A 25,100-nucleotide genomic window follows, 5' to 3' on the forward strand; every position below is an offset into this window, starting at 1 on the left:
AGGAGTTTAAATAGCTAGAATTAATGGATAAATGGTTGAAATAGCTAAAATGAGGTACAATGGATAGATGGTTGAAACATTCAGCCACACTTGTGGTAGTCGTGATGTTGGTAGTATTATTAACGAAAGCAACCTTAATATTGACGGTTCACTTGTATGATTTTTAGTTTAATAAATAAAGGTGTAGGCTCCTACCTGTGGGCACACCAGGCCAAAAATGTTGGGAACCACTGTACTTTACTCTGCAGAGACTCATGCAGTCTTTTAGTTTTTAAAAAATGGTTCAATGATTTTGCTGCAATGACATTATTGACAACAATATTTTAAATCAGCTGAGTCACTGGAGCAGTCTGAGTTAATTCCCCTCTCTGTGAGACTTGAAGTGCTCCAGAGCAAGGAATGCAAACACACCTGTCAATCCAAAAGGGCGGACTCAGAGGAGGACTAGGTGTGCTATCATGTGTTTTAACCTGGCATTAGGCCTCACACACACAGAGAAAGAGATTCACAGAGAGAGGATGAGCCTGAGGAGAGTCTCTTTAACTCATCTGAGCTGTAAGTACTGAGAGGATGAGAAGGAAAAGTTGGTGAGAAGAGGAAAAGTAAAACAGACGGAGTAGCCATGACATGGAGGAGCCCTCTGGCCCTGGTGAGGGATGCTCTGAGAGGTCAGAGGGCGCGGGAGAAGGACCTCCGCAACTTGTCGTCCAATCTGCCCTATGAAGGCTTGGAGAAGCTGAAGCAACCTAACCGCTACTTTCCTCGCAATGCCATCAAGACCACCAAATACACCTTCCTCCTCTTCATCCCCATGAACCTCTTTGAGCAGTTTCACCGTCTGGCAAACATTTACTTCGTGGGCCTGGCTATCCTGAACTTTATCCCCGTAGTGAACGCCTTCCAGCCAGAGGTAGCTGTGATCCCCATCTGTATCATCCTGGCTCTGACCGCCCTGAAGGATGCCTGGGAGGACTTCAGGAGGTACCAGTCGGACCGGAAGCTCAACAACACGCCGTGCTTCATCTACAGCAGGTAACCAACTCAAAGACAATCATCCGTCCTGAATATAGAAACAGTACAGTTGTGCCGTTCATGCATGATGTGGCTAATGGAAAACACTCCTGGTGCATTAACAACCTCCTCCACATCTGTGTTTATGATTCTTATCAGCATGTTGATGTCTGTATGAGTGTGTAGATCATTGTGATAGTGTGGCGTGTGTGTTTTACCTCCTCTGCGTTTCAGCACCCCGTGAGAATTTTTGACTTAGAAATAGAAAATGTGTGGGAGATTATTCCTCTTTTGAAGAGCCTCACAACAATATCTCTCACCATCGCATTGTGCACATTTGATGAAATCCTCATCTGGGTGTTGCGTCAGCAAAGACAGTAAGGTTAGCGGTTATCTATTTTTGAATTACTGGTGAAAAATAAATAATTCACAAAGGAGGATAAACACTGTCATTTTCCACCCTTTTGCTGCTGTGATTCTGGAGTACAGTGGGAGGAGGAGGGGATGTGGATTTCCTGAGGATGTGATGTGAGACTGGAGGCAACTCCATGATGAATCCTCTCACATTCAACCTCTGGAAGGGTTTATCATTAACCAGCAGTAGTTTGCTTTAAAGAAGAGACAGCAGATGTGATAAGAAGTGCAGCCTCAGCTGAGGGAAAGGCCTGCATTATGTGTGTGTATTTATATATAGCCTACCGTGTACGTGTGTGGTGGCAGGGTCCAGGTGGCCTAAGTGCAGACCCCAGATGCAGCTTTTCAGACACTGAGCTTTTCTGTCCCTCTGGGCCTGTTAGCGGAAACTAGCCGTCTCGGCCTCACACAATCAGATAAACAGCAGTTGAGTTATGGCGAGCAGGCTCTTGTGGGTCCCTTATTGCTCGTTGGGTGGGGATGCTAAAGCTCCATTTTGGGCTTGTAAAGATTAGAACAGAATCGATTCGCTGGGATTTCTTTGAAGTATACAAATGTTTCCAGAAGAAGCTTGAGAATAAATTTCAGGCTTTCACACACTCCCTAGTTCTCTCTATCTAGCTGAAGTTTATCCATCTGACAGCACGAGGAACACACATCCTTTCAGCGTGTTTAAATGGCCACGCTGAAGGCTGTCAGATGAGAAGGACTTAACTTTAAATCATCAGACCTTCTCAGATGCACGTCTTTATTTCCCATCACCTTTCACCTGTATGTTATTCTCACAGAGGCGTGAAGTCGTGTGTCTGAGCATGACTTATCTTCAGGGTCATCCTATCTATCTTGTTTCCATCTCAAACTCTTGTCAATCTGCCTGCACTCAAACGCACTGACAGCAAAACACGCCGGCTGCTAATCATGATGATTTACTCCTAACACATGTTATTGTGTTGTTAATCATGTCTAATTTTATTGTCTGCAGAGCATTTATACCAGTCACCACACCTCCCCGACTGTTCATTTCAATAATAAAACATGTTTGAATGTGACTCATATCACACCTACTATCAAACCAAACAGGTTATATTATCTTGTTTTCTCTCCAATATTCAAGAGGCTTTATCTCAAAATCACACCAGGTAGCCAAATTTACAAGAGCAGCAAAATTGGATGATAAGACAGACAATAACAGTGCATGCATGTGAGACATTTTATGCAGATGTATTTATTACTAGCAGAGAGCTATGTTGAAATGAATGCCACGTTGCATAAAAAACTGAAGCCAGCAGAAAGTTAGCCTAGCTTAGCATAAAGACTGGAAACACCTAGAATCTCACCTAGAATCTGTCAGATGGTGACAAAATCCACAAACTTTTTTGTTTTATCCATATAGTGTAAAAGGTTTTTGTACTAGACTACTTCATGGCTCAGAGGCAAGAAAAAAAAATCCAACGTATAGTTTCATTTAAAACTTACCCTTGTTACACTTTTGCTTTTATTAATCAATATTATATTAATTAGTGGGATAACAAGCTCAATAGTGAGCTTTTGAAATGTTGGTAGCGGAATTGTGTTACCATTTGACAGTTAGGCTGTTATCAATGTTTCCAGGGTCCTAAGTTCCTCAGGTCATGCATTAACCTTCCTCTTGTGTTCTGGTCAAATTTGATCCATCTTAAGCTAAAAATATTTCAGAAATATTATCCAGTTCACCCTAACCCTGAACCATATCATAATTGGTGAATACAGTGCTGGGGAACATCTCCTAATGGTCCCATTTTGTGCTTTATAAAGCTGCAGAAAGTATTTAAATAGTAAAGGAATGACCCCTTCTAAGCAAACCGTCCATTGGCTTTAGTTGTATATTTACCAAGAGTGGTATTAAACTTTTCATCTATCTCCCCAAGAAAGCAAATAAGTGCAATTCCCAAATTGTCTAAATATATTGAGTTAGCATTTCTGACCTACATTTTACATACTTTCTGATCACATCTGGGATGAAATGTCCTCTGTGCAACATGAGAACACAATTTACACTTTTAAGAAATGGACTTCCTGGAATCTGTTTATTAGCTGCCTGACATACAGAAATCTTATGTGAAGCTTTCTGACAGGAGAGGAATTATTTGTGCAACCTGGTAAGTATAATCTAAACACAACATACTAAAAATACATAACCCCCCCTCCTCCTGGCTTTGTTTGAAGCGAGGTGTGGCGTTATGTGGCAGCCACCCGATCAGGTCCTACATGCAGGGCTGCATGCCTGCAGCTCTCTGTCACTGGTGGTTAGGCAGCTTGAAGTGCAGGTTTAAACCATAAAGCATGTGGCTCTCTGGGAAGACTCCAACCCTGTGAACAGCCTCAGCTAATAACCTACTGCAGTGTGTATTCCTCTAAAAGTATTTTACAAAACACATCTGGGCCGCTCTCCAAAAACAACAGCATTGATTTTTCATTTAGTTGTATTGTTTAGTCCCTTACTTAAGCAGCTGCTGTGATTTTATATCCATAAGGAGTGAGTCAATATTTCATTTGATTGCATAAACATAGAGAAATCACACCCACTACGCCAATATTGTTAATAAATGTTGCATGAATCAATACAAAAGCCACCCAGGGACTTGTGAATCTTTATGAAATAATCTGTAATGTTGGTGTCTTGACATGTCTGATTTCAGGAAAGAGAAACAGTTTACAGAGAGGCGTTGGAAGGATGTGCGAGTGGGAGATTTTGTGAGGGTGGTTTGCAATGAGATCGTCCCTGCAGACCTCCTGCTGCTGCATACGTCAGACCCCAACGACGTGTGTCACATAGAGACGTCCAACCTGGACGGAGAGACCAACCTGAAGCAGAGGAGGGCGGTGTCTCTCGGCATATCGGTGAGGATTCACTACTGCTGGGTTTCAGTTTTGGTTTCTTTGTTTCTTTACAGTGTTCTGTTGCCATTTAAATTCTGAAATTTGAGATTTATTTCAGGCTACTATCTTAAATGGTGACATTACTGCAAGAAACTATGGATAGAAATAAAAGGAAAAGGGCAATTACTCAGATATCAGTTTTAAAAATACATCATCATAGAGATCTTATAGAGACATCTCAATACATACAATACAATACATACATACAATAATATGATGGAAAAGTCAATTTCCAGTAGTTCAAGTCAAACAGCCCCAACAAGTATTGAGTGCATATAGATGGACATACTTTTCAGAGGCCAACATTTCCATATTAAACATACTTTCGTAATATTATTTTTTTTGAGACACTGAATTTTAGGTCTTAAATGTAAGCCATAATCATTATGATTAGAAAAAAAATAATAAATAAAGACATGAAATGTTTCATTCTGTGTTTAATGGATCTATATAATGTGTTATTTCCACTTTTTGAATTGAATTACTGACATAAATAAACTTTTCTATGATATTCTAATTTATTGAGATGCACCTGTATATCATAAAGATTTCCCCATGCCCTTGTGATTGACATGTAATTAAAACTTACTGGTACATAAACAGAAAAACTGTAACACTTCCTGAACACTTCTGGTAACTATAGATCATTATAGTAAGTCTGCAATGACTAACCTGTTGGATTACATACCTTAAATGCCTATTTTTGGACTGGTTGTCTTTTCTCAGAAGAATTATTATGTAACTCTGGCAGCAGAGGCGCGTCCCATTCATACCGTGGTGACCTTATACCTCCTCTCCTTTCCCAGGATCCTCAGTTTGATCCTGAGAGCTTCAACAGCGTTGTGGTGTGTGAAAAGCCCAACAACAATCTGAATCATTTCAAGTGTTACGTGTGAGTATCAAATACACAGATCACATGGATTCCCCAAACAGTTCCTTCGAGCATTTCAGAGCAGTCGAGCAAAACTAATTTCAACCCACTCGCTGCACTTTCTGATGCCACCAGAGGCATTATTGGGGCTGTAATAGACTATAATCGATTTCCTCGGGCACCGCGGCTCTTACAGCTGGTCTGCCCATGCCGTCCAGCTATGGAATTGCTAATGGGGAATATATAAGCAGTAATGAATATCTAACAAGATCTGACAGTATAAAGGAGGTTTCTCACTTTCTCCTGCTGCAGAGAGAAACCTGATAAGGAGAAGGTGGGCGCTGGAATAGAGAGTCTGCTGCTGCGAGGCTGCACAGTGAGGAACACGGACCACGCTGTTGGCTTCGTGGTGTATGCAGGTATAATCTCCATTTTCTCAGCTGCTGCACTATTTTGACCTTGAGCTTTTCGTGTTTTTGTCCAGGGCCGAAGCCAGGGCTTCAGAAGTACTGAGGTCATGACTCCAGATTTCCACTTTTAATTTTAGACAACAAACCAAATGATAATATAAAGTATTTTTGCATATTTAGACGCATGAATGTTTACTGTCTGTACATGAGGGATCTACCTGAATCCAAAAACGACAGCATATAATGTGAGGAAAAAAAGATAATTCTTCTACAAGAAGTTGCAAATGATGCATCATGTTTCTTGAAATAATGAACAGTATAGAATGAAGATGTGGAACTATATTCTGTAATTTCTTTTCAAAGGTATATTTATTGAAGTTTTGCTCATTTTTAACAAACATTTATAAACATTCAAAAACAATCCCTCCCAATAAAACAACATCCTCAGCAAAAAATAAATAAATAAGTAAAAATATAAATATATAAAAAATAAAAAAAACTCAACATTAAATAGAAACAAAAACAAAATAATTAATATATCGAGAATAGTGGATATGTTATTATTATTATTACAAATATTTAGTATTTATACACACAAAATAAAAAAGACAATAGCAACATAAAAACAAAATATACTATATGTGGAAATATTCAATCAACAAGCTAGTTTAAAATATATATTTAATCAATTTGATGCCTTGAAGTCACTGAAATTGCATTGCCAATAAATAAGGTTACAAAAATGCAACATTTGCCAGATTTGACGTGACTATACAGACACAGAAACAGATCATTTTATTGGTTGAACAGATACAGATTATTACGTCTCTGTACAGCTCTACTGTAGCCTTCATTTTGTCGCCCTCTATTTAATCTGCTACCGATGTATAATTATGGTACAGAACAGTAAATTCCTTTCATTTTAAAGTGAGCTTTTGAAATGTATTTAATTATCTAAAAAATGTCTGTAAAATGTTGTCAAGATCTTTGAGGCTGTAAATAGGCACACTTAATTGTGTAAATTGTGAAAATTTAGCATATTAGCATGCTTACATTTGCCGATTTGCAAGCAATAAACACAAATGACAGTTGAGGCTGATGGGAAAGTCATTAGTTTTCAAATATTTGGGCATAAAGCAAAGACAACTTTTCAGTGTTTTTTATCTGATAATGACACTATATGAAAAGGATAACTAAAGTTATTACAGTGATCGATGTTGGTTCACAATTATTTACAAATTAGAGTGCATTACTTTTAACTAACAATGCACCATCTTTGAAAATCTTGTGTCAATCCATAAGAAGGTGTTTAAATGTATCAAAGTCAGTAGGATTCACCCTCGAGCGTCACGGATGTCTGAGCAGAGTTTTATGGCAATTCATCCTATAACTGTTGGGATATTTCAGTCTGGATCAAAATGGTGCTGACATGGGAATGCCTAGATCGACGCTGCTAGCATGCTTACAACATGTCAGAATCAGTCTTAGAAACATGTGTTTGATGTGTCTAATAATAAAGCTTCAAATTTCCCGAAATATCACAGAGGCTGTAACCTCAGTGTCCCAGTGCCCTGGTTGGTTTTTATGTCCTTGCAACAGCTGATCCAGAATGGGCATGCTTTAAGATAAAGTAATTAATTTCCTTTAGCCATATGGAGTGCCTGTTGTTAAATAAATTAACGCCTTGTGATCCCCCCCTCTAAGGCCATGAAACCAAGTCCATGCTCAACAACAACGGGCCAAGATACAAGCGCAGCAAACTAGAGCGGAAGCTGAACATAGACGTCATCTTCTGCGTCATTCTCCTCTTCGCCATGTGTCTCGTCGGAGCAGTAGGTCAGTAAGGAATTACATAACTTCCCCTATAAAATCACTACACAGACTGGTTCATGATTAATGATTTCACATTTATGAGGAGACGTTTAATTTCCAATAAAAAAAAAAAGCGTACTCACTTTGGCCACAGGCCCAAAGAGACATACCAGGAGAAGAGGGAGGAGACAGGGGAAGGTGTGGTGCCAAAAATAGCTCCCCTCTCTCGACAGTGGCTGTGATTAATTCCTCTGTCCTTACACACGCAGGTCACTACGTATGGCTGCAGGCGTTACCCGGCGTGCCCCCTTACCTGGTCCCCCAGAGCAACGGTCACCTGGACGGACCCAGTCTGTCTAGCTTCTACATGTTCTTCACCATGATCATCCTGCTGCAGGTGGAGGAGAAAAACTGTGTGAATTTTTGAGTGTAACATTGAGTGTTTTTCTTAACTTTCTTTAACTCTGCTCTCATCTCCTCTCCATTATATCTATTTCCATCACTCCTCTTATCATCCCATCGCCTCCTTTTTATTCCTTTCTCCTTATTCTCCTTTAATACTTCTCTTTCGAACGTCTGTTGTCCACTTTACTCTCATCTTTTCATTTTTTAATCACTCCTCTTATCACTTGTCATCCCACCACTTCCTTTTCTTTCCGTTCTCTGATCACTTTATTTCAATCTTCTCCCTACCCCGCCTTTCTCCTCTCCTCGCCTCACCCTATTCTGTTTCCTTTCCTTTCCTTTCCTTTCCTTCCCTCCTCTTCTTTCCTATCTCTCCTCTCATGCTATCTTTTCCTTCTTTTGCCTTCTCTTTACTTTCTATTATTCTCATTTCCTTCTCTTTCCTGTCCTTTCTGATTTCCTTTCCTTCTTCTGTCTCCTGTTACTTCATTTTTCTTTGTCTGTCTCCTCTCCTCTTATTTCCTTTCTTTCTTCTGTCTCCTCTATTTCCTTTCCTTCTTCTGTCTCCTCTCCTATATTTCCTTTCCTTCTTTTGTTTCCTCTCCTTTTATTTCCTTTCCTTTTTCTATCTCCTCTATTTCCTTTCCTTTGTTTCCTCTCCTTTTACCTCCTCTCCTTCTTCTGTCTCCACTATTTCCTTTTTCTTCTTTTGTCTTCTCTCCTCTTACCTCCCTTCCTTCTTCTGTCTCCTTTTATTTACTTTCCTTCTTCTGTCTCCTCTCCTCTCCTCTCCTCTCCTCTCCTCTCCTCTCCTCTCCTCTCCTCTCCTCTCCTCTCCTCTGTCTCTCTCAGATCCTGATTCCTATCTCCCTCTACGTGTCCATTGAGCTGGTGAAGATCGGTCAGATCTTCTTAATCACTAATGACATCGACCTGTATGATGAGGAGACGGATAGCCGCATGCAGTGTAAGTCCCTGAACATCACAGAGGACCTGGGACAGATTGAATACATCTTCTCAGACAAGACTGGCACCCTCACTGAGAACAAGATGGTGTTTCGCAGATGCTCCATCATGGGCACCGAGTACCCGCACAAAGAGAACGGTAAACCTTCATATTGAGACATTTAATGTGACTAAAAAGAGTGCTTAAAACATGAAAAATAGGACAATTTTCAGTCAAAGCATAATCCCAGAAGTCACTACAGCAGTATGAATTCTTACCCTCATTACTGGACAGAAAGTCCAGATGAACATACCTACTTTCTCCAACTCTGTGTATAACATTATAAGCACACCATTGCACGTAACAGGCTGACATTAGTATGCTAATTTTAGAACTAGCTCAAAATAAAGCTGGTATAATTTTCCCAACAACGCTACATTTCTCCTGACAAAACTTGTCCCGCTGGAGCTAAGAGTCTAAAAATAGTTGCCTTGTGTATTCACCGATCTGTCTTATGGGGCCGCTCACCTTGTTGTAGAATTAGTGAATTTACATAATATGTTTTGATCCTGAGCTGTTTGTCACCTGCTCGGTTGGAATGCACTTCCTGGTTGGCACTGCATGTGAAACTTAAAGCAGCTACAAGGAGTTTTTAACTGGTTATAAAACATTGATCCTCTCTATGACCTACATATGGAAACAAAACCGTCAGGGAGTCTGTTTCACCATCGTCATATTAAAGTGATTCATCTTACATAGCCACAAATATGTGCATTACCTCATAGCTTATCATGCTGCAAACAGCTGAGTTTAAACAAGGAAAAGGTTCTAAATAATTGCACATAAGGCACATCTACATGTGGTCATGGTGACACTACCGGTTTTGTCCACAGAGGGCACCAAAATCAACACAAAATAAAAGTTACCTAAAGTTGCCTTTTCTTCTTCCAGTTACACTGTGTCATGATATTACGATGTTGATTTGCATTTTTTACTCTGTCCTGCATGTGTGAACCCCAGCTGAGATACTTTATATTTGTATTAAGATATAAAGGGGTGGTGTTAATTGGATATGCTACTATGAGACTCCCATCATTATGTTTTATCCCCTTTTCCCCCTGTATATCGTGTTGTGTCCTGATCAGACACACATACGTTTTTTGCTTCCATATTTCTGCTGCAGAGCTTCAGTCTGATTTGTTATACTGTCTAATTGTATAACTGCTCCTTTTAACCTTGGTTCCCTTATATATAATTATTCTCAACGGTCATTTATTTTGCCAAACTGAATTGTGTTTGGGAGTCCACTTGGGTGTGGCTGTCTCCAGATCTTTTTAGCCCTTAAACACTGTAATTGTGGTTAAGGACTCTGCATTTGAACATGACTTGACCTTATTATATTCATGCATATAATACAGGTGCATCTCAATAAATTAGAATATCATAGAAAAGTTTATTTATGTCAGTAATTCAATTCAAACATTGGAAATAACACATTATATAGATCCATTACACACAGAATGAAACATTTCATGTCTTAATTTATTTAATTTCTTATAATTATAATGTTTATGGCTTATATTTAGTGAAGACCTAAAATCCAGTGTCTCAAAAAAATAATAATACAAAAGACCAATTTTAAAAAGTATGTTTAATATGGAAATGTTGGCCTCTGAAAAGTCTGTCCATCTATATACGACTGGAAATTGACTATTAATTGATATTCTAATGTATTGAGATGCACCTATATACAGTACATAGTGTATGTATAACATTTTTTCTGGGATTTGCAGCCATCCGTCTCGCTGTCCTTGATGAACCAGAGTCAGAGGAGGAGGTCATCTTTAACCAGCGGCCACGACCCCCACAGACTGGTTGGTCCCTGCAGAGCGAGGACACCAACCCCGAAGACACGCAACATTACAAACACAACCGACTCAAGAGCACGGTCACGGGAAATGCCCAGAGCAATGTGGCCTTCAGCAGTCCGCTGGTAAGATGATCGCTCAGTCGTGAAGAAAAAATCAGATATTTAATTCAGAGTGGGGTCGGGTTATGGGTTCTTTCTCTGTTGTGATGTTACTATGCAGGGTCACAGGAAGCCTCTGTGGGCAAAATGATATTTTGGTTTGCTCGTGCAGGAAGTGTCGCTGTCAGGTAGTTGACTCGAGTCCATCTGGAGGGGCCCAGAAATTAGACGCATTCTTCTTGATTAAAAAGTGTCCTTTCAGTTCATAATCATGACTGTGTCACACAAATAAATGGCCCAAAATCAAACATGACGGTGCATTTATCTATGAACTGGCCCACAACAACAAAGAGCTGCTGAGACGTCTTGACTCACCACTCTGTACTAATGTAAAGGGAAATGAATTAGAATGTCCTTATTGAGTTTATGCTGATGTCTTAGCCAAAAAACAATATTAAAAATGCATTTATCAGTATGAAAATGTAACTTTATCTGTCCATCTATTTTTTAAACTAGTTATCCTGTGTGTGGCTAGGATACATCCGGGAGAATGCCGGTTTATCACCAGATTATTATGATAAAAAAAATAGCAATAGCAATGTGGCAGACTCAGTTATTTTTATTTAAGTGTACATTTATTTATTATTAAGACGAGACACAAGGCAAAAACGCACTGGTCAATTTTGAGATTTTGGGCCGTTAAGCTTCCATAGCATGTCTTCTTTCAGACCAGTGGAAAAGTAGCAAAGCAAAAGCAACAGATTCTGCCACATTTATAATCCAAATATAAAGTTTTAGGCTCTTGCTCTTGTCTTGATTTTGCATGTTCTCTCCGAGTCCTCCGAGTCCAAAAACATGCAGCATAGGTTTAATCGGTGACTCTAAATTGTCCATAGGAGTGAATGAGAGGGTGAATAGTTGTCTGTCTCTATGTGTCAGCCCTGTTATAGTCTGGTGACCTGTCCGAGGTGTACCCCAGTGTCAGATGGGATCATCTCCAGCCCCCCCTATGCACTAGTTAGGATAAACAGTTATGGATAATAAATTTTACCCTGTGCATTAACACCAAAGTGTTTCTTTGCAATGTGTTTGCTTTCTAATTGGGTAATTAGCATATCTGCATAAATGTAAGACATTTGAACTTAAAACAAATTTATTTAATATTCTGTTCAGTGTTAAATATACACCTCAAAAGACCTCAGATTGTCATTTGTTTACCTTAATTTCACCCATCCTTGTGTCAAAGGGCCTCACGGTCCCAGTCCCTGCTGCAGATGGCGGAGCTGCTAGGTGTCAGTGATAAGCACATCCATTTTGGCTCAAAGTTGCCCCTGTGTCTGTGACAGGACATATGGTCATGCTGGGCACCATTTGGCACAGACCACCGATGTCACGTAAACTGTAAACGTGCACTATAGATTAGTCACCGTTGTCTTGGTATACAGTACAGTAGCTCTGTGTCTATTTTGGTCCACAGGGCAAAGAGCAGAAGCCTGGAGATACAGGCTGAGACAGAAACAGTCTTGTCTTTATTCCAGAAAGGCAGCACTGAGCCCATCTTTGGGTTTCCTCATGCCGTGTCTCTAACAGAGCAGAATGAATGAAAGCTTCCTCCCTTCCTTCTGTCCTTTTGTCCTTCCTGTAATATTTCCTCCTACACGAGCAAACGAAACCGTACAAAAAAAGGACAAAAAAGCTCAAAACTTTTTCCAATCCCAGCATGTCAAAAAAGTGTAAGCAAGAAACAGTTAATCAACATGAGCTTTTAATTAAAAAACTGATTAACTTTTACTCCAACAGGAAACCGAGGTGATTCCAGACAGGAAGCTGCTTCAGCAGATTAGCAGGGCAGAGACCAGCAGCAGCAGCAGCAGCAGCCGGAAGACAGATCCTTACCTGGACTTTTTTCTGGGTCTCGCCATTTGCAACACGGTGGTGGTTTCCATGGCAACAGCACAGAGACAGAGGGTGAGCGCTCTGTTTACTGCCACTGTGGATGGGAAGTTGAGATGGAGGGCACAGTCAGGGGAGAAAAGATGGACGAAGGATTTGTTCTCCTGGAAATCCTCCGGAACGCAAACTTATATTAAAAAAATGCCATACTTTTCTTCTAGAAGACACTGTGCAGAATCTACTTAAATGTCTCTCTCATTACAAACCTGGCGTCCAGGCATTTGGCTGCAGTACTGCAGCAAAATCTCCATAATTTAATCAGTAAGGCACACAACAATTAATTTTAAATTCTTCTTATTAACCTCAAAGATTTGGTTTAATTTTGAAAGTTCTCTTCAATTGTTTAGCTTCAAGTTTCTGTTCTTTTATCAGTGGTCAGTACTAATTTTCTTTTATCTTTAAAGCCCCAGTTGTAAACTGAACTAAATTAGCCACATAGTAAAGGGAGATTTGCAGGGGCAATTAGGGTTGCCTTTATTAATTTTAGTACTCGCTGCTCTTGACTGTGCAGTTCTCAGGTCTGGCAGATGGGAAAAATATGTGGGTTTCCCTTGAGTTTGTAATTAAACGTGAAAGCACAAAAAGAAACAGGGTGGAAATGAATGACAAGGTTTCAGAGTGTTTTTGTGTTATCACCATATGGGTGTTTGGGCATATAGAAACACGATGTGAACTACAGTTTTCTTTGCTTCACTTTTTCAGGTGAGTGGGTTTTCACGCTGCGATCAGACAAACAACCCACTGGATACTCTGTCCGGCCTGGTGAAAAAGCCAGGCTCTCTTCGCCATCTTTTCTCCTCCTGGCAGCTCAAGCCCAAGAGAAATCGTACCATCTCAGAGGACTCGGTTGTAGAGGAAGACTGCTTTAACCCCCCTGTAAAAACGGAGGAGTCTGGAGACACCAACGGACTCCAGACATGTTCGCTCCATGCTGCATCCCAGGGTGACAAGCCTGCAACGACCTTAGATAATCTGAGCTATGAGGCAGAGAGTCCAGATGAGGCAGCCCTGGTGTACGCAGCCAAGGCATATGGCTTCATCCTGCTGGCCCGCACTCCTAACAGCGTGACAGTGAGGCTCCCGTCCGGGGAGGACCTGGTGTTTGAGGTGCTGGACACCTTGGCCTTTGACTCCAACAGGAAGAGAATGTCTGTCCTGGTGCGACACCCAAACACCAAAGAGTGTGTGTTGTACACTAAAGGGGCAGACTACGCCATCATGGAGCTGCTCGGTACTCCGTATGCAGGTATGTGCATGTGAAAGTAACATTTATTGCACTTTTTTAAAATGACAATGACATTTATTTATAAATACATTCTTGGACTTCTGCCAACATGCTTGTGTTTACACAATTGTTGAAATCTCAGCCAATATTGCCTGCGTTCTCAGGACTTGAGAGTCAGAACTGAACTTGGCAAAAAGGCTTTTAAATTTTCTGCCCCGTCTACCTGGAACAATGTGCAGAGGGACTTGAAATTGACACATCTTGTAACTCTGGGGGAATTCAAGTCAATTTTAAAAGACAGAGAAATAAGCTCAATTGGATCTTGTGATTGCACTGTGTAATCATGTAATACAACTCTTGTTTTTCTTGAAGTGTGTGACTGTATTTTATTTGTGTCCTGTGTGTTTAGCGTAACCATTTTGCTTTTGTGCTGCCGTCTTGGCCAGGTCACTCTTGGAAAAGAGGTGTTAAATCTCAATGAGTTTTTTCACTTGGTTAAATAAAGGATATTGATTTTGATTGATTGATTTTTCTTCATCAATCAACACTAAAATAACCTGAGTAATCTCATAATTCAAAACATGTCAAATTACAGAACATCTCAGTGGGAAGCAGAAGAATATAGCAGCAGATACTCAGCATCACCTCGACTGCTATGCTAAAGAGGGGCTGCGTACACTTTGCTTTACAAAGAAGGTGAAAATCAGATATATAAGCATTCACCAGAATAATTTACACTCCTAGATGAGCGCCGTCTCATCTTTTCTCTGCATGTGCTGCAGGTTGTGAGTGACAAGGCGTATGAAAGCTGGTCAGTAAACAGACGGAGAGCTCTTGCTGCCATAGAAAACAGAGAGGAGCTCGTTATGGACAGTGCTGTGCAGCTGGAGACGGACCTCTCCCTGCTAGGTAACATACATCAGCCCAGCACACGTCATTCGTAATAAACACTTGAAAAACATACTTTGATGAGCTCCGTGTTTGAATTGTGCCTGACATTGAATATATATGCTCCTGCAGGGGCGACAGGCATTGAGGACCGTCTGCAGGAGAATGTCCCAGACACCATCATGGCACTGCGGGAGGCAGGGATCCAGGTGTGGGTGCTGACTGGTGACAAGCCGGAGACAGCTGTCAACATCGGCTATGCCTGCAGGCTACTGGAAGAGGAAGACCTGGTGATTAACATGAGCTGCAAAAACAAGGTGAGGAGGCCGCTGTCTGCCTCGCTGAAGGTTGGCTGTTTGACTCAGAGCTGCTTTTCTTTACTGCTTATGTGAAATAATAAATGGTGGAACATGTCTGATTCATTTCTTACACCACTGTTAGAATTAGTTTTACAGTAAATGAAACAGAAAATTCAAATGTTAATGTTAATGCACTTAAAGCAACATCTTGGGAAATATGTTTATTAAGCCACTTAGCATAGGTTAGCATACAGACTGTAAAAGAGGGGAAACAGCTAAACATCTATGGCTCCGTCCATACGAAACAAAATCTGACGACACAGAAGAAATATAGAACCAATCACAATGTTTGCTTAAAATAACTTCCAGATAGAAAATCCCTGCATCATACACATACAATTCAAAAGTGCTAAGTATTTAAAGTATGTAAATAAGTAAAAATGGATACATTTCATTCATCCAAAATGCAATTTAAAGCTCTCATATCTCAATTAATAACAATGACATTCACTATTGTTGGGTTAGAGACCCTGTTGAGCCACAGATTAAAGAAAATGACATTTTGAGTTTACCCAAAATTTAGCTAGTTAGTCCAACAGGTATTGAGTTGTTTCTGTTGGTTGTCACTATATTTTGTTTATCAACGACATTAGCAAAAAATTGCCAGTTGTCTACCTGAAAGGGATAGTGCAAAGTCACAATTTAGTCTGCAGTCAGCCACATAATCTCTTATAAAATGGAATAGAAAAATTGCTACACTGTTTGTTTGTAAACTTTGTTATTTTCTTGGCATTTTTTAGCTTTATTTGATAGTGGCAGAGAGTGAAGGGGGGCATGCAGGAAAGGCTCTGGACTCGAACCTATTTCACCTGCTTTTCAATACAAGAACTAAGCTTAATGGTATGGCAACATACATTTTTACATTTTCTATGTTTAACAATAGCAATTCAATTAATTATTGAGCTTCAGAAGTGTTTGTAGTAATATTTTGTTAGCTTTGGAGGCACCGAGGCCAGCTGTTTCCAGGCTTTATGCTAAGCTAAGCTAATCGGTTGCTGGAAGTATCTTCATATTTACCATATACCAGTGAGACTATTGCTCTCATTGACCTTAACAACAATAGGGATGTCAATGACAAAATATTACTGCTACATTATGTTGAAATTACCTTCTGTGGAGTTAATACTGTAAATGTTCAGTTATCTTTCACTTACAAATATATGTCTGAATATTTTAGCCTCTTGGTAGGAGATGATTTAAGTTTTCAAATTAATGAACTGAAAGAGAAAAGGAGCATTAGAGGCTTAAAAGCACCACAAAATCCTATTCAGTATGAGCCTTTCATGTAATTTATATTCCACATAACACATATGTGTTTCTGAGGGCAGCAGTGACTTCGTTAGACTGCCATTCAGGACGAGTTATGTGTTTTTTCAAGCAGTAAGTTCAGGAGGTTTTACCCGTGAGCTTTTCTCTCTAATTTAAATAGCCAAACCTTTTTGACCACTTTAACTAAAGGTCAAACCCTCACATTTTCATCTGAGGGAGATAAGGTGTCAGGTGTGGGCCCTGCTTCTCTGAGGTCATTAAAGATCTGGTAGCACAGGAACGAGCCCTTCATAACAACCTGACCATGTTGAATCATCTCCAGCCTCAAATAGACTGAAATTACCCGTCAGCTCCAACGGATACATGGGAAGCTTTCTGGAACAAAGGGACTGCCGCCTTGCTCTCAGACGGGACTAGTCATTGATGATGAATGGAGAGAGATACCCCCAATACAATATCTCCTGCTTTCATATCTAATTACCAGTCTAATATCCAGCCCTCAGGGGAAATACCCCTTTGCTCATATTGGTAATGAACTTTTTTTTAAACTGCTGTAACTCGATGACCACCTGAGGGAAGCATCCCCACTGTCTACCACACCTAATGAAATTTAACCAGCATTAGATAGATGATATAAAAACAGGATGTGACCCAGTTTTGTTTTTTTTCATCATGTTGCTTTTCCTTTTGGCTAAGAGGCTGGAGTTATTTACAGACAACAATGATGAGTCTGATGGGACCAGAGCCTCGTAATTGCATTGACATTAACATGACTCAACAGCAGAGTGATGTTTATTTTACCAGCACATACCATAATCTGTAGCTCTGAGGAATAGTCCTGTCTTTAATGTTGTGTCTTTATCATGTTATGTTGCATTATAAGAGTCATCCAAATTACAATTTAGCCTCCCTTATATTGTGGGTTTTTTTAAGTCACCACAATTTGCTGCAGGTGGGAGGGGCAGCCGAAAATGTGAACTGTCGATACTGAGATTTATGTTGTGCTAACTAGAGGGACAGTGTAAACAAATGAAGTTACCTGAAGGTTATGCAGGTCATGCACTGCTCACAGTACTGCTCTGAGCAGAACTTCATTAAAAAAACAAGGAAAATTACAGCACAGCTCTAATTGTGGATAAAATTTACTGATAAAATTAGATTTACCATAATTTCTGAATCCGTCCATGCATCTCCTGTAATTCGGCCAACACATATTCCACCAAACACACACCACTTTGACACAACACAGTGCTTTGTACATTTACTGTGGTGTCTTTCCGATTTTAGCAGTTTTTACCTCATCAACTTCTTACAAAGCTTTCTCTGAACTTATTATCATTTTGTGGGTTTTTTGTGTCTTGCTGTCTCCCTAGCCGCAGTACCACACTCTGCCTGAGCTGTTAGTTGGGGTGCTGTTTTACCAAAACACAAATACCTCTAAAGCCAATATAAAAATATAAAAATCATATTTTCAATAAAAACCCTCTTGTGTTGGTATATGATATATGCATGGTCAGAATGTTTGCAGGTGCAGGCAAGGAGGATTTCTTGAGCACCCTCCTAGTTTTAATATTGTTTAATTGGATGATTATTTGAACAATCCATTCATGATCTGGTCTATAAAATGTGTATCTGGCCAAATCTTTTTTTTCACTCAACCATCCACACCTAACGTAATTCAGTTTATTATCACAAAAGAGAAACAAGGCAGAAAACCTTCAAATTTGAGATTCTGAAACTAGCACATTTCCATGTACCCGTCTGAAAACACGTGCTGATCGATCATATTAATATGTGCCACCCAAACTTTGGAATTCTCTGCCCTTACCCCTATGGTCTGCTATTTCTGTGGATTTAATCAAAATCACTTTAGGACCTATCTTTTTAGAAAGGTGTTTGGATGACCAGCTTCATTGTACATACTTGTAATTTCATGTTTCATTTTAATTGTAGTTTCATTGTGGTTTAATTGTCTTATGTTCCCCTTTTTTTCCTCTGTAAAGCACTTTGTGATTTTATCTGTGAAAAGTGCTCTCTAAATGAACTTACTTACATTATCATTTTTGATTGAAAATGACTTAATTTATCTTAGTGTTTGCTATTATCTTTTTACACAAAAATGAAATCATCATTGTGATCAACAAAATAAAGCAAATGCTGTTTTCCAGCTCACATGCACGTCCATCTTGGACTGCACACTGGAGGAGGTGAGGAGGTACAACGCAGACCCTCGTAATGTGGACACAACCCAAGACATCTCCCTGGTGATCGACGGACGCACCCTGACCATGGCTCTATCGCCAGACCTGCAGGACCGCTTCATAGCCCTGGCCAAGTGCTGCCGCTCCGTCCTCTGCTGTAGAGTCACGCCCTTACAGAAGAGCAGAGTGGTGAAGGTGGTCAGGGAGAAACTCAAGGTCATGACACTCGCTATTGGTAAGAAACAAAACTACTTGGTTAGATTTAGGAAATTATAATGGTTTGGGTTGAAATAAGTACAGTATATTTGATAAATACTTGAAGGAGGTTAAGCACATTATTAAGTCAGTGATTTGTTAAGACCCAGAGAATCAGCTGCTTTTTCTTCCTGTTGTTAAACTGGTATTCTCTGGTTTCAGGTGATGGTGCAAATGATGTCAACATGATCCAAGCAGCTGATATCGGCATCGGGATATCCGGTCAGGAGGGCATGCAGGTCTGAACTCTGTCTTTGAAAATCTTGTTTGTTTCTTCTTCTACTCTCTCTGTCTAAGCTCATTGTCATCTGCAGGCGGTCATGGCGAGCGATTTCGCCATATCTCGCTTCAAACACCTGAAAAAACTTCTCCTGGTTCACGGACACTGGTGCTACACTCGGCTGGCCAACATGATCATTTACTTCTTCTATAAGAATGTGGTAAGTGTCTGCATTGCAGCGCTCTGCTGTCTGGATCAACATCTCACCTGGATTTCTCTTCTAGTCGTCTACACTCTCATGTGTTTCCCAGGCCTACGTCAACCTGCTGTTCTGGTATCAGTTCTTCTGCGGCTTCTCTGGCGCCACCATGATCGACTACTGGCTGATGATTTTCTTCAACCTGTTCTTCACCTCTGTGCCACCCATCATGTTTGGGATAATGGACAAAGACGTGTCTGCAGAGATGCTGCTGGGAGTTCCTGAACTGTACAGGACCGGACAGGGTGCAGGGGTCAGTGATAGAATTTTAATTGAGTGAAATGCACGGAAAATGTTTATTATATTATATATTCATATGTTTTTGAACTTGTTTTTTTCCTGTTTAGGAATACACTTTTTTTACTTTCTGGATTTCCATACTCGATGCCTTCTATCAGAGTCTGGTGTGCTTCTTTGTGCCATACTTGGTAAGAGAAACATTTCATTTTTCTGTCTTTAATTGTGCAAAGCTGCACCGGTCATGGTGCGTCCTCTGAGTTATCATTTATTTTACTGGTTTACTGCTTTCTGCCTAAAGTCTGACGACAGGTGTTTTCTCCCCTCCAGGCTTACCAGGATTCAGACATCGATGTTTTTACCTTTGGAACGCCTTTGAACACAATTGCTTTATTTACCATCCTGCTGCATCTGTCCATAGAAATCAAAGCCTGGGTGAGTGCTGAACCATTGATATCTACAGGGTCGCCCATAAAGTTGGAATAACTTTGTTAATTGTGGTTTCATTTTCATTGTGATATGTTTGGCAGAGATTGATTAACACAGTTTTCAGAAGATAAACAATACTGTCAATAATAAATCACATTGTCACAATCATTTCATGGAAAGGGGTAAAAAATATTTTATTCCAACTTCATGGGCGACCATGTATTTCTAAATATAATCATGGTATACAGGTGCCTCTCAATAAATTAGAATATGGATGGAAGGTGGAAAAGTCAATTTCCAGTAGTTCAAGTCAAACAGCTCCAACAAAGTATTGAGTGCATTTACTGTAGATGGACATACTTTTCAGAGGCCAACATTTCCATATTAAACTTAAAATTGGTCTTTTGTCATATTCAATTTTTTTGAGACACTGAATTTTAGGTCTTCATTAAATGTAAGCCATAATCATTATGATTAGAAAAAATTGAATAAATAAAGACATGAAATGTTTCCTTCTGTGTGTAATGGATCTATATAATGTGTTATTCCCTCTTTTTGAATTGAATTACTGACATAAATAAACTTTTCTATGATATTATAATTTATTGAGATGCACCTCTATACTTCCAGCAAGCCAAAAACTCTAATCATTAAATAGTTTCAGTCAGGTCTGCGTTACAAACTGATATAATAATAATGATATGTTACCCTTACTCTTTACAGTGTGCTGGATTTTGACACGGCCCAAAAATCTCCTCAAGTGACAATACCAAATTTTGTATCGAATAATTATTTTTAGAATATATAAATAACCTTTCTGACATTGACAAATTGGTGTTTTTGGGGCTAACTAGTTTATTGAGAAAAAAAATCTACTATCACACAAAAGCATGCCCATGTTACCTGATATATGAAAACACAACAGTCATAATGATTTATTCTATTGAAACTGAAAATGGATTGAAAATAGGTTTGTTATAACCATTAATACGTATTACAACCATTAAATACTGTCCTCACAGCTATATTATAAGAAAAACATAGTCATAACTTTGACTTTATGATGTCTTTATTTAATATTGTTTATTATCCATTAAACATTAACAACATTTAACCAACAAACACAGTAAGTAAGTAAATAGGTTGCAGCTCAGGTACCTCCACAGTCCCCTCTTTTCATATCTGTTGGTTGGCTTGAAATTGAACTTGGACTTTAATTTGTTTATTTTATAACATTGCAAGTGCAGATTTTTCATCATTGTCAAGAAACTTTATGACCTCTGTTCCTTATGTGCGCCGTATATGATCATGCCTGCGCTCTGTTACTCATTCACGGTGTTGAGATTTCCCCTATGACACTTCAAAGACGAACAGGTGCCCGTCCCTGTGGGAACCTGAGAAACTGTGGTGGGAACGCACGCAGTTCTTGTGACAGTTTCAAGCCCCCCTTGATCTCTGCCACAACTGTCCTATAAAAAGTACACACAGACACAGCGTTCAAGATTCAGGAAAACAACACATTTGATTCACACTGGTGGATCTAAAACCAATGGTCAAATACAGTCATGGAAAAAATTATTAGACTGTTGTTTTCTTCAATTTCTTGTTCATTTTAATGCCTGGTACAACTAAATAAAACTTTTATGAGCTATGTTGTCATCATTATATATGTCCAATCAAATGTACCTTTAGTAGTACCAGGCATTCAAATAAATAAGATATTAGGGAAAACAAGGGTGGTCTAATAATTTTTCCATGACTGTATGTGTAGCACCTGCACAAGAATATAAAAATGATTTTCTTTTTTAAATATTTTGGGTCACTTTTGAAAAGGTTGTCACATTTCAGGCTAAAAGAACGCCATTTGGGGTATTTTTACTGGTCACAAATGTGAAAAGCATGCATGTGCACATTATTTACCGTAATCCACTGTATTTGAAAAATAATGCAGCTAAACAGCAGTTTTTGACAAATGGGGTTGTTATTATTATGTCTGATAGCAGCTTTCTGCATCTGTCTTGCAGACGGTGGTTCACTGGGTGGTGATGCTGGGCAGCGTGGCGCTGTACTTCGTTGTGACGCTTGTCTACAGCGCCATCTGCGTCACCTGTAACCCTCCATCCAACCCGTACTGGATCCTCCAGAGCCAGATGGCCGACCCCATGTTCTACCTTATCTGCATCATCACCACTGTGGTGGCTCTGCTGCCCAGGTACCATCACTGTGATCCTCCCTGTGTCTGTCACTCAGAGGGGGGAGAGTCATTTAAAGTGCTCTCGTCATTGTTGCAGAGTGGCTTTTTATATGAACCTGTAATACTTTCTGTCTCTGTTGCATATCTCTGAAGAGCATGTGAGCAGCAGATTGTTGCCATTTCTCCCGTGTTCCTAGTTTTATCCCTACTTTTATCTCCTTTTATGTGTACAATTACATTATTTTTAAAAGGAAAAAGGAGGAGCTGTGAACAGTTTTCACACTGACAGCTACAGGAACTAAATAAGAAATAAAAACATACTTGAGGAACATTTTAATCACACATTTTACTTTTGGAAAGGCAAGAATGAAAAGTCTACGCAGCTGTGCTGGGAATTTACAGTCAAGAAGATGTTTTTCATCAAAACACAACATATAATAAACAAAATATTGTTATTACAGGATACCTCACTGACCCTTAAACATTCACCTTTTTATTTTTATAAGTTCATGTAACTAGGGCACGCAGCTAACTAAAAATTAATATGTCAGAATATATGTCAAATCAAAGTTTCCAAGAAAGAAGTGTCTTTAAATGTCCCATTTTGTCCAACCAGCTGTCCAGAACCCAAAACTCCTTCACAACCGTACTATGGATTAAAATAGAAAAAAAAGCAGTCAATAAACTTAGATTCATTTTCTGTTGATCATCTAATAAGTAAATGTATTTTTTTTATTCAGCTCTATATCTAGCTAAAGGTAGGGAAGTTTCTTTAACGTTAATTTAGTGTTTTCGCAAAAGAAATCTAAAATAATCAAAATAAATGAATAAAGATTCAGAAACAACAACATTTATTTGACAAAATTCAATTTAGTTATTTATGTGCTACTCATTAATATAATCTTGAATCTAATTATCTAATTTCAACTTTTGTTGTGAAATGCTGGATACTTTCACCCCGTTAGACACTAAGTAAAACAATTAAGCCTCACAAAACAAGAGGCAGCAGATCATTCAAGACTACATGACTAATTTCTCTTTAAAACCTTGTGAAGCGCTTGTATTTCACTTTAATATTTCCATTTTTGCTGCTTTACACTTCACTAGAATTCAGAGGGACATGTAGTTTTTACTCCATGAGATTCATGGTAAATGAGACAAAATATAATCGATAAAATAATTATGATGTAAAATTGTCAGGTTAAGATAAGAAAAGATGTGATCCCTTTGGGGAAATACACAAGCTGCCCAGACGTTTAAAAAAGTAATAAAGTATTTAACATTATCCCCATCCTCACACAGTAATACATCCAAAAAATAACTTGCAATAATAATAATAATATAAAAATAATAATAATACACATCTTTCTAAAATCGTGAGTACTTTTACCTTTGTAATTTAAGTATATTTTAATGCTTTGTACTTAAGTACATTTTTGAATGGCTAACTCTTACTGACAGTAATGTATGCATTGTCTACAATGTGGTGTAAGACTTGCTCCGCACTCGAGTCATAGATAACCTGTAATGAAGGATCACAGTTGAAATCGTGTGTAACTGTGAGGTTGTTATGATGCATAGACAGTCGAGGCTGATTTGTAATTAAATCGTTTTTAATCGTGAAGTCCAGGAATGATCTGCATCGCGGCTCGGTCTTCCTCCTGGTTGCTGATGCGTCTGAAAGTGCTGATATTTAGAGGGAATGCTCTGATTTACATCAAAGGGCTGCATATTTTTCACTGGCCTACTTTCTCACCACCACACTCTCTCCCCCAGGTACATCTTTCACGTGCTGAGGAACTCTATCGCCCCCTCCCCGCTCGTGCAAGCCAGGCATCTGGACCGGCTGGACCCCTCCGAGAGGGACCAGTGGATGAAGGAGTGGCGGGGTTTCAGGGGCAGTGGGCAGGTCAAACGCTCCGGGCTGTCCACCCCACCCTCTCCCTCCCTGGGGAGCCCTGTGGACATTTATCCGCAGTCTCCCACCATCTCTGATATAATGGGTGATGAATTCACACTGAATGTCATCAGTGAAAACTATCAGAGGCCCTTACAAACATGAGGACCAGAGACTCAATGGCGAAACATGATTATTTATTCAGAAAACTGTAAATATTATTATGAACTGGCTTCCTCTTCCTCTCTGAGTTGTGACAAATCATTGATCATGCTGATGAGTGACCAAAAGTACGTAGGCCCTCTCGTCCACACTCTCCTCATAACAAACTGCCATAGTAAACACATAAGCCTGTTACTTTCCTGATGGGTTTTCAGAGCACAGTGGTAACCCAATTAGTCATGCCACCCACCCCTCCAAAACGTGGCACTTTTCCAGAACAAAATGCTTAGCTGGTTTAATATATTCCTCTCACCTAGATACCCTAAACAGTCACAATGCATCCCATCACTGAAGCAAACACACGTGTGCGGTTTACAGATTCTCCATTTAATTTATCCATTTATAAATGAATGTGTTTGTACTGTAGGCTGGGCCTGTGTGTATTTTTTTGTATGTCTTTACACATTCGCTGTGAAAATAAATATAAGAACAATCAAATTTTGTTCATCTCAAGTGTGTTTGTGCGTGTCATCCTATTTCAGATGCAAAATCTTGATCAAACAAGCCAAAACGTAAAATCTGAAAAAATCAGACGATTCTAAACTACAAAGTCTTTTTTTTATTTTTTTTAATGGAAATGGAGTGTGCACAAGCCGAATCCACTTGTAAAAAGGGCTGAGTTATCATTGGCATGCTTCATTATACAGTAGCAGCTCTGCTTATATAAGGTCCCACTGCCTCCAGTTAGATCATTGCTGCTCTCTAGTGTTGAAAATGAAAAGCTGCCGAAAGGTC

The 25,100-nt window shown here is 39.4% G+C and overlaps 1 protein-coding gene across 1 annotated transcript; it reads left to right on the plus strand.

Annotated features, from left to right (window-relative positions):
- The first annotated feature begins 622 nt into the window (after nt 1-622).
- On the plus strand, nt 623-24,772 carry atp10b (ATPase phospholipid transporting 10B). Its single transcript, XM_059345681.1, has 21 exons — nt 623-1,032; nt 4,104-4,305; nt 5,151-5,236; nt 5,528-5,634; nt 7,330-7,461; nt 7,707-7,834; nt 8,695-8,947; nt 10,582-10,781; nt 12,558-12,725; nt 13,413-13,956; nt 14,531-14,631; nt 14,718-14,844; nt 14,956-15,140; nt 18,620-18,887; nt 19,070-19,146; nt 19,222-19,347; nt 19,439-19,639; nt 19,734-19,814; nt 19,954-20,058; nt 22,077-22,264; nt 24,023-24,772. The coding sequence occupies exons 1-21, from the start codon at nt 623-625 to the stop codon at nt 24,306-24,308; spliced, it is 3,975 nt and encodes a 1,324-aa protein (XP_059201664.1). The 3' UTR covers nt 24,309-24,772.
- The last annotated feature ends 328 nt before the right edge of the window (nt 24,773-25,100 follow it).

The sequence above is a fragment of the Centropristis striata genome, chromosome 12 (genome assembly GCF_030273125.1).
Source record: "Centropristis striata isolate RG_2023a ecotype Rhode Island chromosome 12, C.striata_1.0, whole genome shotgun sequence".
NCBI classification, from domain to species: domain Eukaryota; kingdom Metazoa; phylum Chordata; class Actinopteri; order Perciformes; family Serranidae; genus Centropristis; species Centropristis striata.

Excerpts from the sequence above, each read along its gene's own strand:
- atp10b (XM_059345681.1), top strand. The coding sequence starts at position 623 with ATGACATGGAGGAGCCCTCTGGCCCTGGTGAGGGATGCTCTGAGAGGT. Across the intron at positions 4,306-5,150 it reads CGGTGTCTCTCGGCATATCG|GATCCTCAGTTTGATCCTGA; the intron begins GTGAGGATTCAC and ends CTCCTTTCCCAG. Across the intron at positions 14,632-14,717 it reads CACTTTGCTTTACAAAGAAG|GTTGTGAGTGACAAGGCGTA; the intron begins GTGAAAATCAGA and ends CATGTGCTGCAG.